The following is an 18,773-nucleotide window of genomic DNA, read 5'->3' as shown; positions in this document are numbered from 1 at the left end:
TTAAATTAGACAGACAAGTTAAAAAAACCAGGAGGTGATTAACCAATGGACCAATCTACAATGTCCCCTGCAAGCACTCTAGTCTTTATACATTATATTAAAACAAAAAGGCACAAACTCCCCCTCCCCCTCCCTTCTATGTCACCTTTTAAAATAAATGGTTTCAGGGAGATCATGTGATCTTTATTGAGCACAAAGATCCTTTGCATCCCATTAAGTAACAGAAGCCACAGACTCAAGGAGCAGCAATTGTTCATTTCATGTGTACATCTCTACAGCAAAGTCATTTATTCCTAATCAATCATCCGAGCTGAATTTGCTGGGTTTCTTTAATAGACTAAGAGCCAATGTCTGGAAACAGAAGCCAGAAAAATTCAAATGGGAAATAAGGCCCACATTTTTAACAGTGAGGGTGATAACCCATTGGAACAAAACTATCAAGAGAAATGGTGGAGTCTCTATGTTGTGAGGTCTTCACATCAAGACTGGATGCCTTTCTGGAAGATATGCTTTAGCCACAGTTATTGGGTTCAGTATAGGGGTACCTGGGTGAAGTTTAATAGCCTGTGATATACAGGTTAGACTGGAATGGTCTGGCCTTAAACCCCATGGAATCTGTGAAATGCAGTCAAATCAATGCTTTTTTTGGATCTTTCAGTTCTAGCCTCATACTTGGCCCTCTATTGCTGTATTTGCAGAACAGGCATTTGACCTCCCTCCACAAAGCCAGAAGTGTGTAGGAAACACACATTTTAGTGTTCTCCACTTACAAATGGTGAATGAAGTGTTCTCAGTGAACAGCTATTTGACATGAGCAAGTCTGTATCTACAGGGCAGGATACCATTAACGGGGAAAAGACACACACACACACACACACACCCCCACCCACCCACCCACCCGTCACTCCCTCCCCACCTCATCCCATTGCTAAGTAAAGTGCCAGCAAGAACAGGAATATGCTGGATAAGGCTGTTCCATGATCTGGTCACAGTGCACAGTCTGACCAGAGCAGAAGGCTGAAATCCCATGCCCTGCCCAGTACAAATGCAGAGCTCACAGATGGTCTGATGACAGGACAGTGATTTCCTGCCCAAACCCCCCATCAACAGAAAGGTTATGAAATCATGTGAATTTTGGCATGGACCTGAATCCAACTAAGTGTAGCTTTTAACAAATAAATGACTAGGTAGGATTTCATAATTCTTTACTCTTCCCCATAAATCAGAGTCATTTGAAGGAAGAGTTCTGGTTCAACCAGTCTTTCAGCGTGTTTCACATCCAGGTGTGTTTGTTCATAAGGCTTTCATGATCAGAGTTTTTTTCTATATTTAAGCCACTATAAGGGAAGTAGGAAAGAATGAAGCAGTCAGGCTCCAGCATTTTGCAGTGAGCCAAATGAACTGTTGCTTGTAAGTGTGCAGTATGTACAGCCCTTTCCTGCAAGGGTTAAGAGAATTTGCATCGGAAAGGAAAAAGATTAGTTCCCAAGTTAAAAAGGACATCTCCTCCCAGGGCATACAGCTGCTCTGGCCTCAAAGGGAGCTCTCGGCCACCGTACATCGCAAGGCTTGGATACCTTTGCTCATATTGAGTAGCAGCACAGTCCCATGTGATTCAGTGGGGTAAGCAGCTATTCAACATGCACAAGAGTGTCTGCATCTGGTCCTAAGCCTTTTTCAGCAGCAGCTGGAGGAGATAGAAAAGCAGCCCTTAAAAATCATTTTTAGTTTAAAAATGACTTGCAAGTAACCAAACTGGTAAGTTACTTTTCCTTTCCATGTGACTTGAACAGTTTTCTGCTTAAGCTGGAGGAGAAGACAAACAAAACCTCAGAAGCAGGAAACTCATCTTTGTTCCTGATGAACAGCTTCAAAAATCCAGAGTAGTGGAACCAAATACAGAGAGATGCACATTCACTGTGAAACTTAAATATAAACAATCAACCCAATATGCCTTTGGGAAGGGCTGGGACAACTTTGTGTGTTTCTTTTGGGAATCTGAGGAGTCTATAACCCATTGTGGGAAAAGCAGGGGGATTTCTGCCATTTTGGATTTTGTTGTAGTTTTATTAATCATGGAATCTATTTTTAACTCAACAATAGAGTACACAGTGCCCCGCATAGGTGGCTTATATTTGTGCACCTCAAAATAAGTACAGTACGCAAATCCCTTAACTCTGGAGATCTCATTATAAACTATCAATGCAAAATAATTCTTGCAGGTGTAGAAAGGAAGGCTAGCTTTGTAACTGTAGCTCGTTATGGCCTCTGTCTTTTCTGACTTTTCACAGGAGATTTGGCTAGCCATAATACTTCTATCATGAGCCTCACACGTGAGGAAATGGTAGAAAAGCAATTCTGATGCTTGCAATAGAGCTTTGAGTTCAGAGTTTCAAGACTGTTTAGATACTATTGTTATGGACAACAGTATAAAGCCCTAAGATACATAGTTCTTGAAAATCTTTGGCTCAGTTTCTAAAGAAAGGGATTCATTTCTATACGATTCCCCCTCCCACCCCACCTCTTTCTTAAAAAAGTAAAAAAAAAAAAAAAAAAAAAAAGAAGAGAACTGAACACTCACCTAATGCCTGGGGCATCTAGGAGGTTGGTCAGGCCTGCCCAGTTGACTTCCAAGAGCTACAGTAAGCAGGAAAAGAAAAAACCCAAACTAAACCATATTAATGAATTTGCAACAAATGATTAACGAGCCTAAAAACATAAGACATATCCAGCTAAAGAAAACAAACTGGATAATGTTTACACCTAAAACCAATGGCTGAGAATGAGACATTTCCTCCTTTATTTGAGCTACCAAGACCTGGCGTCAGGGTTTCTTTGAGTCTTATCCTCCAAAGACTTAGGAACATAGGAATTGCCATCTTGTATCGGAGCAGCAGACTGGTCAGTCCAGTGTTCCATCTGAGAGCAGCCATTACCAAATGCTTCACACAAAGATGCAAGCAATCCTGTAGTGGAAAACTGTGGGGTAATCCACCCATCGGGAAGTGCCTTCCTAATTACCTCATGCACTGAAGCACAAGGGTGTATAGTCCATCCAAATGTGTGGTGTTTACATGTCTAATCAAACATGGAGGAGTTTGCTACAATTAATGTATCACATGGCTCTGATCACCTGCTGACTTCCCAAAGGACATGTTCCAACAATCCAAATACTCCAGCAACTTCAGAGAGCCATCATTAAAAAAAACACCCTCAAGATGTCAGAGTATTGTTTCCTCTTTCTGTGCCCCAAAGTTATTCTGTCCTGCGACAGTAACAGTTTTTCTATACATAAAAAAAGTCACAGCTTTAAAATCCACTAATTCATGGCTCTGCTGAGTCAGAAATGTAGAATTCCTTTCCTACTGGGATAGCTAGGAAGAACTGTTTTAGTGGGACCAGATCCAACTAAGGCAATGGGCTTTACATGTAGAGGGATTTAAAGAGGACGGCCCTAACAGGCAAGCTAACTGAGTGACACTGGAAATATGGCCCAATGTTTTTAAAGATGCTCAGAAATTATTTTAGCAGTGCCTTAAATATATATGCGGCAGCTACAGAACCTGCAATTGGGCAGTGTGGTATAAATGTTTTATGCAAGTCATCCCAAATGAGCACTGATTACTTATAAGTGGTGAAGCCATAGTGAGAGTCACGTGACCATCTGAAACTCATCCTGATAAAGCCACACTACTACACCCCACCATCATCACGGATTCCATCCCCACAGATTAACTAGGCATCACAGCCATCAACCGTCAGGCAGGCATCCTCAACTGGCTCGTGTCTTTGCTCATACCCTTCTGAAGGGAACTATCATGGACTTTGCACATTTCCTTTGCTAGATGCTTACTAAGGAATCAAACGTCTCCCCCACGCGCACACACCCTGGAGAACACCTTAGAACACCTCAGTTTGAGGCCATTCTCCAACTGCGCCATGCCATTTAAGTCAGCCTGAACAAGAGATGTGTTCAGAAAGCACACTCCTGGGTGACTAGAGTGACCCAGCGATGTCACATATGAGCTGAAGTTATAAAAGGAACCTAAACACTCAATCCAGAGAAGCAAGACCGATTGCTCAGTGCAATAACTTTCTGGAACCATCTCTCTGGAAAGGCCTTAGAAAACAGGTTTTACAGTGAGTCCATGGAGTTTCATGGATCCTCATACAAGCTCAGACTAGACCAGAGCAGCTGGTTTTGTTTGAGATGTGACTAAGTTCTTCTCCCTTATATGGAATACAGCAAAAAAGATTTACAGGTATTTGAATTGAATGTTTGCAGTTCATCCTCAATAACTGCTGCTACCTTCTCGGATCATAAATGTGACATTTATCATGTCCCTCTGCGGTACAGCTACTGATACAGCTAACTTTTCTGATACAGTTTGGAATCTATTTAAAACGTTAAAGTCTAGCCCTGCCTACATGTTATGTAGTCCAACTTACCTTCCCACTGCCTTGTTCTCACACACCCCTCCTCTACCACCTTCCTTTGCACCTTTCCTTTGCTTGAAACAAAACCTCCAGAGCCAGAACACGCCATTTCTAACTTTAAGTTTGCATTTTACTAGTCTATGGAGGTTTCCTCTATTAAGCCTCTACTCCAAGGGTAAGATCAATCCTCAGCTCATGTAAACTGTGTAGCTCCACTAACTTCAGTTTACACCAGCTGAGGCTCTTGCCCTGAAAACTAAGTTCTTTGAGGGAATGACCTCATCTATGCACTGATCCAGTTGATTAATGCAAGGATCTTTAGTAATACAGGGCTTTCCAGCAGAAGAGTGGATTTCATTTTTGCTTCACACTACTGCTCAATGGGATTTCCCTCCTGGCTAGGCACCACTTATGCCTCTCATTGGATTTTATGTTTTGCTTTCAGTCTTGCCATTGGCAATACATCCAGCACCATTTTTGTCTTACTGAACCATGGCTAAAGTTACTCAGAGTCCAGGACCAGCTGCCATCTCATGCAAGTAGTAGATTGCTGGGGCTAATAATTTCTTAGTCATGTACCATATTAGTTGTATTGCCTGAAATATTTTAATGTTGGTAAAATATATTGGTGTCTTGGTATATCCTCTCCAGCAACATGGCCAACCTATACCGTCACCTATGGATTTAGCATAGTATCCGCTTTACTTTGTGACTACACCAGAGGCACAGCAGCAAAAATTTCTTCAAATCCACTCCCCAGATGCCAATAATCAGCTCCACATCTAGCCATCTCCCCACAACTATGTTCTTCTTAGCCTATACCAGAGACCACTGGATAATCCCATGGTATGCACCATGAATCCTTATAATCCAAAGATACATAGTGATCAAAATTCCGCTGTTCACTGAATTCAGTGTGCTGAATGGTTGCATGTTGTGTAGGGGTAGCAGGAGTATTTTGTCTAGTCTTATACTGTGCTATTGTCACTGGGAACTTGAAGTATCTTCATTATAGCTAATGCCAACCAAAGGGCAATGCTTCATGGAAGGATTTATAAGTCTGACCCACATATTGTGTGCGTTTGGTCTCTAAAAATAAAAATATAAAATCCAGAAATGCCTAAAAAAGCACATCATGCTATAAGCTGTCACTGGAAAGAGAAAGATGGGATTTAATTCACAGCAGGTGGCATTCACAAGGTTACAGAATTAGGCCTTCAATGCAAGGCTAACAGACTGGCACCTAAGATGGCTGCATTTATTAACTGTAATAATAATCTGTCAATAGTCTGTCTATATGACTTTTATTGCAAGACCATCTACCACAGTCACTAGGAGTCTGTGCATTCACAGAAGCCAAAGACTAACTTGGCATGCAACACTGTTGGAGAACAAAATGCACAAGAACATCCTTCATTATCTAGATCTCTAAAAAGAGTAACGTTTCTATTTTAAGTACACAGCTACCCCGATATAACGCAGTCGTGAGGAGCCAAAAATCCCTACCGTGTTATAAGTGAAACACCGTTATATCGGGGTAGCAGTGGCAGGGATGCAGCGGTGATTTAAAGGGCCCTGGGCTCCCCGCAGCAGCCGGAGCCCCGCTGCTACCCCGCTATATGCGAATCCGTGTTATATCGGGGTCGCATTATAGCAGGGTAGCGGTATATTACATAGTAGGCAGGGAAGTAACCAAGCTATTACAGATGGATATTTAAAAGGCAGATTGGCCCTCGCTGTCATACGAGCAAAGATCAAGGGTCAATCAGGCTGCAAAATGGAATTCACTAGAGACTTACCGGTTTTTGAATAAAAAACATTGTCATGGCTCCAAAGAAAGGCACATCTGTGATAAGAGGTTCCAGTATCACCCGTAACGTTCCATGTAACTGTGAAGAGAACAGAGGAGGGAAACTTCAGTTTGAAGGTAACGGCCAGGATGAACCTGAACTTCTGCCTCATTTACAGAGATGCAGGGTCAAAGCACACAAATGGGACACAGAACTCCAGAGTTCTGGCCCTAACATCAAGACTCCATGTCATAGGACACACGTCTTCTCAAAACCCATTCTCTATTGCCAGGTCCCCCCACCCGCTCATCCGAGCAATGAATTCAGAGAGCATTTCTCTTCTCTAACTTCCATGGTAAGCTTGGGCTGGAACATCATCTACTTAGTTTGTAACGAGTTATGTTAAGAGGCAATCCAAAGTGAACTGCTTTTCACTGGCATTTAAAAAATAAACATCAAAACATTTCTGACTCTTAGGTGCTTTTGAAAAAATGTATCCAAGTGACTTTGGACTCCAATCGCCATTTTCAGAAGTGATTGAAACTCAGGCTCCCAAGTGTTTAAGTCACTTCTGAAAATGGGGCTTTGGTGCTTTTGAGAATTTTGCCCCTTAAATTTTAATAGAATCTTGTTTCCACAGAATTGAAATTTGGAGCCTAAATGGATTTAAATCTACCCCAGTAATACTGGGATTAACTATATGTGGGCACCACTGCCCTTTACTGGACAGAATCAGCACTTCTCCCCTGCATGTCTGAGATCACACACTGCTAATGGCAAAAGCAGAGATTTTTTAAACAGGCTTCTTTGAAAAGCCCAGCCTTGGTGTAACTCTCGTAGCACAGGGTCTATGCTTATGGACTGGAAGGTTCAGTCTTCTCTCACCACAGTCACTGTGATGTCCCAAGAGGTTTAATATCATCTCACTATTTGATAGTGTTTTTCTCTGCAAATCTCAAAAGTGCTTTCCAAAGGAGGCATTTTATACATGGGGAAACAGAGCCACAAGGCAGTGAAGCGACTTGTCCAAGCTCACCCAGCAGCAGCAGCAGCAACAGAAATAAAACCCAGGTCTCCTGACACCCAGTCTCAGGCCCTACCCACATGGCCACGCTGCCTTAACATAAAAGACAGCATCACATGAACATTTGCATTATACCCACCTGTATTCCTTTCACTCCTCCTTTAAACTTTGATACTTCCATGTGAATCTCGCAGTCCCCTACATAACTGAGAGAAAGTTTTCACATTATTCCAGTGCTTACAATAACCACTCGAACAAAATGGAGCTGTAAAGAATAAGGAAAATGAGCATATCAACCCTAACATGATATTGCAGAACTAGATGAGCGTTATGAGGGTCCAAGGGAATAAAGAAATAGCACGGTGCTCTCTCACAACCACTACTCAGAATCTGATCCTGCACCAGACGACATGAGAACACACTCCTGTGCCGATGCAGAGACCCACTGAAGTCACAATCACAGCCTAATACACTATTTCACCTCTTTTGGCTCATATTGCACCTTTCACGTCATCACAGCAGGCTGGGCCAGAGATGCCAAATGCAGGGACCAACAAAAAAAAACTTAAAAATAACCCAGTGGTCTTGAGGCTGATCCATAAGACAGATGATAGGTCAATTATGGGGCAGTTACCATGGAGAGTATCAGACCCAGCATAAAATTAATTTGAAGTACAACAATTTTGGAAGTTGAGAATAAACTGAAAATAAAACTATTTTTTTAAACACTGTTCACTGTATGATTACAACTTCTTGATTTTTAACCCATGGCTGCCTGGCGCAGAGTGGCTTTCAAGTACACTACCAAGATTCCATTTATTCAGATTTTATTAATATATATTAAAAAAAATAAACAAAACACACACAAACATCCCTCCCGCCCTCCCCAGAGGAGTAAAGTCCCTTCAGCAAATTCACAAGATACTACAGGCTCTAGATAAATATTTTTTGGATTTATACACCCACAAGACAAAAGCACACAGCCAGTTTAAATCCTGATGAAATCTGAAAAGTGAACCAAAGAAAATTCCATGCAATGTATTTATCTGGGGGAAGGAGGATGGGGTGGAGGAGAGGGGGAAGAAGAGAGAAATATTTACCCGATTAAGAAGTTTCTACTATAAAAACTGAAAGCTCGAATGTTGTAGCATTGCAATTGTGTGCATCTCCTTACAAGGTATACTGAAAGTTTTCTAGTAATGTGACTATCACTCAAGATTTAAAAAAAAAAATTCTTAATACTGGTTAAAGTGATGCATTTCTACAAATATCAATCTTGGGGCTCTATTTTGCAATCCTTACTCAGGCAGAGCTCCCACTGACTTCACAAGAAGATGTCTAACTAAAGAGCCCCGAGGAAGGCCTAAAGCGGGCCCCTGAGTCTGCAATAAACAAACTAGGAACTTAAAGGCAGCTGTCAGTAGTATGTGATGCAGATGACACTGCTTTGGTATATAAAAATCTCTTGTCTTTCTGCAGAATCAGAAACTCTTCCAAACAGTCATTAATGCCTTTTATTTCTAGCAACCACTTAGCTGCAGAACTGTTTAATGTTCTCACAGAATATTCTTTCCTGAAAGAGATTTGTCTGACAAAAGTTCTAGGGTGAAATATTCAGCGCAATCTCTACCATCAGATTTTAATCATTGTTTAGGCTGTTCTAAATCAGAATTACATGGGAACTGCCACACCAAGTCAGAACAGAGGTCCACCTCATCCACTGCCCTGTCTCGGACAATGGCCAGTACCATATGCTTCAGAGGACAGTGCAACAAACTACACTATAGAGTGCTAAGGCATGTCTTGCCCAAATAGGGAGTTTCTTCCTAATCTCCCTCAAAAGTTGGTTTATACCCTGAAGCAGGAGGGTTGACAGCCCTCCAAAAAACCCTATTTTTAATCTTATCCATATGAATGTCTAATAGCTTGGGGGTAATGAGGGCCATGGGTTAATTAGGTGTTGTTCAAGAACAATTCTCTGCCTATTGAATAGGACAGCACAAGGATAAATTGTATGGCCCTTATTGGGATACTACTGTTATTCACAGGCTATGAATGATGGTAGCATCACACTGGGAAACTAAAAGGGATGCATGACAGACTGACAATATCCTGAACATACCTCACTGAATTACCTTAAAAGTGTAAATTAAACCTTACTGAGTTAGGGTTTAATACCTTCAGGGTACATGGTATTAAAAATGGAATTGTGTATGTTGTGTTGTGGCACTGTATGCATTTTCTCTAATAGGGAGGATAGATGCTAATGAACTTCCTCCTTACTGATCTTTAAAGCCATCACCCCCAGAGAAATTCACATATATTAGTTCAAACTGGAGTCTCCAAAAGAGCAATAGACAAAGAAAAGACTTTTGGTTAAATAGTCTAAGTTTAAACTGGCTCAGGACCTTCTGATCCAGCAAACAGTCAGGTCAATGAAGGGCCCCAATCCTTAGGGAAGGATGAGGCCTCATAAGAGTGGGTGCTGCTTCTGAGCTGAAGCTCGAACTTGTAACTGAAAAGAAACTCCTCTGGTGGGGAGATGCTTGGTGACCTTATTAGTACATGTGTAGGATCTTTATTGTTTTAATAAGTCTTCTCTGTAAGGCTTTTTACCTTAAGAATAAAAAGTAGGTTTGCTTTGAAAGAACAGTGTAGAAACTTATTGCTGTAGCAATCACTCCATTAGCAGTCACTGAAGTGAAACAAGAAGGTAGATTCTCTGTAACTTGAAGTCTTTAAATCATGGTTTGAGGACTTCAGTAACTCAGCCAGATGTTAGGGGGTGGGGAAGGTTCTGTGGCTTGCAGTCAGCAGGTAGTCAGACTAGATCATAATGGTCCTTTCTGGCCTTCAAGTCTATAAGCAAGGTTTGTTTAGACAGGCTGCCTTTGCTGGGAAATACACAGTGAAGGCAAGGAACTGTGCAGTCTAGACATATTGTGGTCAGAAGGCAATGAGATGTGTCTCCATCCAAGAGAGGCTACAGCTGGGGATCGGGAATCCTAAGACTGGGTACCCTTGTTGAACCGAGCAGCTGCCCTGAACTGGAACAGGCTAGTTTTAAGATATTCTATCTATGGGCTTTTCACTTCAGGAGATAAAGAATTAATACCATTGGGTGTTCAGGTGAAAGCATATCCTCCTTAGTAGAGTTTGTCAAAAAATTGTGAGTTACCAAATCTTTTGCAAGGAAGTCTTTAAACTAGCTCCTAGATTGAGTGAAGTCTTTCAAGAAGTCTACATTTCACCATAAAAATTTCGATATATATTTTTCATAAAAATCTGCATTTTCTATCAGCTCTATTCCCTACAATCCCTCAGTTGAACTGCTTAGAAATGAAGCAGCAGCCCATGCCAACTCTAAAGACTATTCATTTATTGTACCTGAACTTCACCTCTCACTATTAGTTTGTCACTCATTGGAACTACAGTTTGGCAGTGTTGCTCTATAGTTTAGATGGTGTATTTCCTGTCTGCAGACACGTGCATCTCTTCCTGTGTTTTGGAGGAGTTGAGTCTGTGTCATATCTTGCGTGGTGTCAAAACTGGTTTGTTCAGTTAACAGATTATGCGTTTTCTCGCTATGGTGTGGCTTTAGGCATTAGCTGAACAGCCACGTGCTCTTACTGCTGTGATCCCCATCCTGTCTCTCCCAAGCCTTGTCTACTCTTTTGCTTGACCTATCATGTGTCAGAAGCAAGACTGGAAGCTCTTCAGGGTAGCTGTTTATCCATGCTGTGCTGCAAAAAATAAAATGCTTTTTCGATTTCCTTTTAAATTCTTGCGTGAACATTGTTTTCCTACAGTACCCATCAATAGAGACAAACAAACCACAAACCAGCAGACACCACTCCTCTTTTCCAGCAATCAGATAGGTTCACTGCACTTGTTGTATTTATCATACACCTACAACCCAGTGGCTGCAGAAGACTGACTCACAAGCAGGTTTGTGAACGAGAACCCATAGAATAAATTTGCTTTCTGATTACATCACAGAAGGGTTTAATGCAGCCAAGGACTCTACACATCCTTTGCTAGAAGATTACAAGACCTTCAACATTCTTTCCATGTAAATATCCTTCCTTTCAGAGAAGGACTTCACAATCCAATAAACACCTGTCATCTGAGAATTGTAAAAGCTTTACAAACACTATTTACATCTTTCAGTTTAGATGGCAGGTGAGTGAGCTTGTATTAATATATTTGACACCGGAGAAACTGGCAGAGAGGCAACACTATTTGACCAAAAACTCATGAAGAGTCTGAAATGGTAGCCAGACTGGCTTCTACTACCATGCTCTAACCCAGGGGGTTCTCATCCTTTTCCTTCTTTCTGAGCCCCCCCCCCCTTCTGCCCCCAACATGCTATAAAAATTCCACAGCCCACTGGACCGTGCAACAATTATTTTTCTGCATATAAAAGCCAGGGCTAGCATTAGAAGGTAGCAAGCAGGGCAGTTGCCCAGGCCCCATGCCACAGGGCGCCCCATGAAGATAAATTGCTTAGGCTTTAGCACTGGGTGGCAGGGCATCAGGCCCTGTGCTTCAGCCCCAGGCAGTGAGGGGTTTAGCTTTCTGCCCTGGGCCCCAGCAAGTCTAATACCAAACCTGCTTGGCAGCCCCCCTGAAACTTGCTTCTGGCCCTCCAGTGGATCCCAGACCACTGCTCTAATGATATGTGAGGCTCCCTTGGGTGAGCATATCCTAAATGGCCTTGAGCAGAAAGTTTGTGTCTACACTTCAAACACACATCCATGGCAGCAAGTTTCAGATGCCAGGTCAACTGATGGAAGCCTGCACCACGGGGCTAAAAACAGCAATGTAGATGTTTGTGTGCTGGCTGGAACCCAGTCTCAGAGACCTTCCCCTCCTCATTGGATTTGAAAGTCTGGGCTTGAGCCCAAGCCCAAACATCTTTTACCCCAGGTTAATTGACCTGGCCTCAGACCCGCTCCTGTGTAGACATACCCTTGGGTAAGCTTCTAAAAGAAGAATTTAGTTTAAGTGGTGCCATGACATCACTCAGTATATTACCCACACAGGGTTCACACACACCATACTCCAGCAAAGCAACAAACACTTTTAAAGAAGGCTTTTGATAACCCTGCTATTGAGATAAAGACTGGTTAGTATTCTGGAAGGCTGTATTCTTCTTGCAAAGAGATGAAGTAGCCAGGTGTACTGTAGCAACTAGGATACACATTAAATTTTTCCTCTAAACTGAGCTATGACACACATGTGAGAGGGTTTTATAGAGGAAACAGCTATAAAATAGGGAAACAGCAAAAACAAAAAAACCAAAAACAATCCAGGAAGTTTCACTGGAAAGATATTACTATAGCATCAAACTAGATTAGCAGAATAGAAAGCAATCAAATTCTATGACATTACTCCTGAAGGGAAACATCAATGTCATACTGTTTCTCATGGGTACAGTCAATAGTTACAGTTCTGCAGCATCTTAAAACAACTGAAGGATTATCCTGAAGCAAAGCAGCTGCAGGATGTAAAGTGGCTGCACTTGAAAAGTTCCTTTTGTTTTGAAAGATTTTATCAGTTTGGAGAATACTGATGGAACCAGTAACCTCTCTGAAACTGAAAGATGCTTTAATTTGGTCTTTTGTTTATGCCAGTTAACTGCCACACACAGTGGACCAACAGAAGATAAAAATTTAACTCAGTGTTTTGGGAGCCAAGGAGGGTTCCCCCCCTCAGTTATTTGACATTGTCAGGTGCTCCCTAGAAGAAGTTGCATCTTTTGACCACCTGCAGAAACCAGACTCCTCCCTAAATGTAGTTTGAAAGTTTTATTTTGCAATCAACAAATAGGATCCATACATCTGACCTTTGAACTGGATAAATGATGGAACCCCACCCCAAACAAAACAAAAAAAACCCACACCACCACTTTGTATGTAACTCAAAGAGCTGAGAGCAAGCAGTTTTTACCTAATGTTTCTTCATTGCTTGAGCTGTTCTAAGATTGACCACAGCTTAAAGTATTTTAAGATTAGCTTTGACATTTTAATCTGAACATTTAGGAAGAGTGGTTTGATGGGAAGAGCAGGGTATTGGGAAAGAGGACCTTTGGGTTCCACTCCTGGCTCTGCCACAGATTTCATGCATGACTTGTGGGCAAGTCACAAGTTCTTGACTTTGTTTCCCCATCTGTTAAAAGGGTTGTATTATGTCTCAAGAACATGACACTAATTCATTATTTCTTATCAAATGCTTTGTGATACTCTGATGCTATGTAAATGCAAGCTATTATTAACAGACAATTTGAACAACATTTCTCAAGCATTTGTTGTTTCCTTTGGTAATTATGAGTAATATGGAGACCAGAAATTTAGTTATGGGTCACACTTGTCCTCTGCTGAGCAGACACAAGTCACTGAGAGTTTTCTTTCTTAAAGGTAAACCACCAAAAAGCAATGCTAATTGTAAAGTTTAATAAGAGGTGGAAACAACAGCTAAGACAAGAAATCCTTCCCCACCCAGGCTAGGAGTCAGGAAACTGCTTCTACTGCCAGTGATCGTTGAGGGACACTGGCCAAGGCAGTCTCTGTACCCTAGCTGCCCTATGTGTAAAATTGGGATAATAATCCTACTTCACAGGGATGCTGCACAGCCAAAATTCATTAGCGTTTATAGGATGCTTCAAGATCGTCGGATGCTACCTAGACACAAGGCATCTTACATAACTGATGGCAGGGCCTGAGCAATAATTAAGAGAAAAGGAATGAGGTCATGCTAACTTAACTGCAGGAAACCATTATCCAAAGTGACAAGATAAAGGAGTCATGTTTATTTTTAAATTTGGACTCGGAGTCACTCATTCTTTAAATACTTACTACCCCATTAGTAACCCTGCTATTAGGACAAATGACTGATAGTTGTCCAGTCCTGAGACCGGAGAAGAGTTCCCAAAGCCTTATGCCTGTGCAGAGTCCCAATGACTTGACTGAACTTTGCATGGGCGTAAGGGTCCACACGCCTACCCTTTTCAAGGACCTGGGTTTGAAGTCTAAAGAGCAAATAGATTGACAGCAAAATGTATAATTTCTGATCAGTCATTTGTGGATGGACTCTGAACCCAGAACTGAAGGGGGAAGGATATCAGACTACCATAGCGTTACCTACAGACTGATAGCCATTCAAAAAAATAAAACATGCTACCGTTATTAGTAACCTCTTCGGACTGCTGACGGCTTAATCTTCTATTATTGTGATAGAATTGTTTAAAATAAACTGTGTCATATATGCACCAAGTGTCATTGACCAATAGGAAACAATGTGAGAGGAAGGTAATTTAACTGGAGAAAAAGCAGCCATAGGGAACTACCACTACTGAGCAATGGCTAGCTGAATATAAATTCAATTCTGAATATTAAGTACATGAGCTTTACGCATGTCTCAGTCTGAAGGGCACTTCCTCTGCTACGGACACAGTATCATGTGCACAGACATCTTGCCTCCACAACAACAAGGAGCGCTAGAGTTAAGGCCAAGTTCCATCTCCCTCTCAGTCTTTATTTCTATCTGGGATAGAATTTCTTTGAGGAAGAATTCGCCGCACACATGATCTCGAGTTGGAAGTAAGTTTGAGTGACACTGGTTCAGTTTTTTGACATATGTGAACAGGAAAAAACTAGACACCAACACACTTCACCATGACATGCACACATGTTCTGACTAGAACGCTCTCTCTTCTTTGGCGTCATGCAAGACCGAAGCTAGAAACGTCCAACATTTGGATTATTTTCTAGTTCTGAGAGGGGGTCAGAGTCTGCAAGCAAAGGCAGAGGAACTGGTGCAGTTTTATTGAATGAGGGGTTCCCGGCTATGAAACGGCCATCCAAAGCAAACTACTCCACTGCATGTTGAAATGGTGTTCTATGGCAGTCTCTCCATGGCACTAGCTTGGGTACAGGGAGGGATATGGCCAGGGATCTGTCACTACAAGGACCAACTGATTAACATCTCCCCACCAGAGATGGGAAGCTCAGGGGTTACTGATGCTACTATAGTTCAGAGGAGAGGCATATGGGAGAGGGCAGAAGCTATCGCTGAAGGACAGAGACATCTCTGACCACTTTCTCCAAGCAAACAGAATTTGTTGGCTTACAAGCACAGTTGATGGTTAAATCTTAAATCTCAAACAGACTCAATAGTTGTGTATTTTGCCAATAAATATTACATGTGGTTCCCGCTTATTTTCACTGGGGTCTGTTCCCAAGTCTGAACTCAGTTAAAAGGTAGGCCCTCATTGATTAACTAGCACACAACTCCATCTTAGAGCACCTGTGCTGAACCTTGGAGAGACACTGAACCAAACTCCTGTCTGACCACCAGTCACTGGCTTCTTACGAACACAGATGAGAAATCCCACATGCAACCATGCTAAGATTAATCAATTTTGCATTTAGAGTTAGTCGATCAGATTCAGACCTATGCGTCTGCAATTTTTCAACATTGGAATATAATGGAGAAGTCTCTCCTTTTTATTACCAGCTCTGACAGTGCAGGGAAATTAGCAAGCTAGTCTGAATTCATAGGTAACAATGGAAGCATTCAATCACCAGCATTCTTTGGGGTGAATAACTGGATAGGCTGGCTTTTCTATCCACCTGAATCCACCCTTCTTCACCAGGAAGATTTTTTTCTTACTTTAACAGATGAACTCACAAATAACTTCAGTGAGACACAAGGATGATTGCACATTCCATCCTAGCAGAGAATACCCTATTTACAATAGACGTCTACCTCTCAGCAATAGCCAAACAATACCCATTTTCTTAGCTTTCCTCATGCATCCCAGGGCAACACAGCCAAGGGGCAAAAACCAACATTGGTTACTGTGCTGCTTTTCATCACCACCATGTGCATTACTTCCTAAAGCAATTGTCCAGTGCATTTGATGCACAGCTTTTTTGCAGAAACAAAAGCCAATACATTACTTATTTTTAGAGCAGTTGGGTGCACTGCACTGTCCAGGACACACAAGACAAGCCTGAATAGACAAGCTTTGCTGGGTGATCCCTTGACAGCTCATTTCACTTATGTTTTGGTCAATATGATGGGGTAAGACCTGGTTCAGCAATGCTGAAAGGCTTCATGAAAGAATCATGTCTTAAAGAGGGACCTGGATAAGGAGAGGGGTTGCTATCTAGGGCACAAGAGGGAGACTGTTCCAGGATAAAGATGCATATCTAAAAAAAATAAGCAAACAACTGCATGAGTGGGAGGATTCAGACAGAGCAGGGGAAGGAGGCTTAAGAGCTGCAGGAGAGGGAGGAGTGATGTAAGCAGCAGAAATACCCTGCAAAGCCTTAAAGGCAGGCAGGAAACCCAGGCATCAGAGACAAACACATGAACACAGACTTGCTAGATGTCCTCAAAATGGTCTGACTGTAACAGAGGGAATTCTACAATTGTTATATCAGAAAGCGTGTTGTAACATTGCCAGTCTTGGTATAAGAGTAAACAGCATGGCATTTTATAGGTTACTAAGGGAGATGCACATTTCCTATTAGTTTTGGTGAGGTTTTCCACAGACACACAATGTAAAGGCAGATGCAGTTCGTGTCTGATTGATGCTACCATCCACATCACTATATGTTCTTTGGTGCACACTGCTGTTATGGCATTATCATGCAGGAAAGCAGCTTTCATTAGGTGCCTATCACCCTGCAGAAGTTACAAAAATGTAGGCATTCACAAGAAAACATTTTCTTGTATGACCCTACCCCTTCAACGTAACTGAGGAAGGAACTTAAGTATGAAGTGTTTGAGCTGCTAACAAAACAAAAACGATCTCATTAAAGATAGTCACTCTAGGACTGAACGGTAGAAAATGTTGTCCCTGTATTTTAAAAAGCTCTATGGGTGATCCTCTGCTCAATGTGGAGGTTAAAAAAAGCAAGTAAGATGTTGCATTGCATAAGGAATGGGTGATGAAGAATATTGTTACGGTGCCTTCCTATAGACAAATCAAACCAATGGAGCGACCTCATCTGGAATACCAATCACCTCATTCCAAACAGGAGCTCTGAACCACTAGAGCACTTGCTATATTCCTAGGTAACTGCTTGAAGAGCAGCAAGAGTTTGATATGAATAATTCAATATTACCTTATCTGCAAGTCCAGGATCACTTGTCTACTATCAACTTCCTTAGTATAAGTCTTTACTCCATTGATTTTAGGGCACTGAAAGAATAGAGACATATACAAGATATGGCACAGTTAACATCTTTTAAATTAGGGGCAACTGAAGACTTCTACTTTATTCAACCCAGGTACATTCTTCCATGAAAATGTTAGCTGTTCATATTTTAAAATAGTGAATGATCTGGAAACATTGGCTCAATTAAAAAAAAAAAGTTTAGAAGGCAGATGTAGCACAAACTTGAGAAGTGAAATATTTACTAAACAGTTTGGGGTGGGGGTTGGTGCACTTTTCTTACACTTGATTTTCTCCAAAATCTGGGGTGAGTTGCCCAGCCAGACCTAGAAGGATGGCAGCCTCAACAGTGCAGTACCCCCTGGCTCTCTCTACTATTCTGCAAGATCAGTACATGGAGTCCAAGTCCTGCTGGGCAATCTTGACTGTCTCAGACACAAGCCTGGTTCCAGATGAGTGATGCTACATTTCAAGGCTCAAAGACACCTCTTTAAACTTGTAACCAAGGGATGACATACAGGGATGCTGATAAGAGGTTCACCTTCATTGCCGAGCATCAGTCATACGTCATGCCAGGCTAGGGTTACAGTCACTGGGAAGGGGTTGTATCTGGCTTTGAGGGACACCTTCTTTTTTGGTTAAATAAGGACTTATTTAAAAGCAAAGGAAAGTGAAAACAGGATGACTCCAATAGAATAGAGAGCCGATGGCAGCTGGATTAGGACCCATGTGGTTAGATTTCTAGTATTATGGAAATGAAGGAACTGTATGCTAGAATCCCAACATTCACCTATCCCCCATTTTGGGAGCAAAGCAGAAAAGGATCTGTCTGTAATACCTTCCCAGTCACTTCACCTACCTTCTCTCCAAAGTGGATTTTGGTGAAAGTACATGTTTTCAGGTGCACATTCTTGGCTCTGATCTTCGGTTCAATTTTTTCTTTAAGTGTTTTTTCCATGACTGTCCCAAAGTACGGCCAGGCCTGCAAAAGGACCTACAGAAAGCACAAAAACACAGAGAGGATTCTTTACACAAGATGCATCTAGTTAAAAAGAAAAATTTAACGCCATGCTGTACAGCACATACGGCTATTAGCCACTCTACTTTGTAATAAAATTTGTTTTTATTCACACCTTCAAGACGACTTGTTCCAGTTCCTGAGATGGGTTAAAAAAAAAAGATTTAAACACATCCTGGTTGTAACAGATGTAATGGACATGACAGCCTTGAGACTATCCTATCATCTTTATGAGCTAGGGATTGTATCCTGGCTCTATGGAGGACTTACAGGAGTTCCCTGCAGGAACTGGGGGATGATTAATGCAAATCCCTAGA

The 18,773-nt window shown here is 41.7% G+C and overlaps 1 protein-coding gene across 1 annotated transcript in view; it reads right to left on the bottom strand.

The window, feature by feature from the left end:
• The window catches only part of ESYT3 (extended synaptotagmin 3), a 61,663-nt gene that overhangs the window by 27,147 nt on the left and 15,743 nt on the right, over positions 1 to 18,773 (bottom strand). The window contains 5 exon segments of the mRNA XM_050916668.1: positions 2,582 to 2,637; positions 6,237 to 6,326; positions 7,391 to 7,457; positions 17,388 to 17,464; positions 18,298 to 18,432. Of these exon segments, the coding sequence (XP_050772625.1) occupies positions 2,582 to 2,637; positions 6,237 to 6,326; positions 7,391 to 7,457; positions 17,388 to 17,464; positions 18,298 to 18,432 (425 nt within the window).

Source organism: Gopherus flavomarginatus, chromosome 10, assembly GCF_025201925.1.
Source record: "Gopherus flavomarginatus isolate rGopFla2 chromosome 10, rGopFla2.mat.asm, whole genome shotgun sequence".
Lineage (NCBI taxonomy): Eukaryota > Metazoa > Chordata > Testudines > Testudinidae > Gopherus > Gopherus flavomarginatus.
The sequence above is the reverse complement of the archived record's forward strand: the minus strand, read 5'-3'. Positions and strand labels throughout refer to the sequence as shown.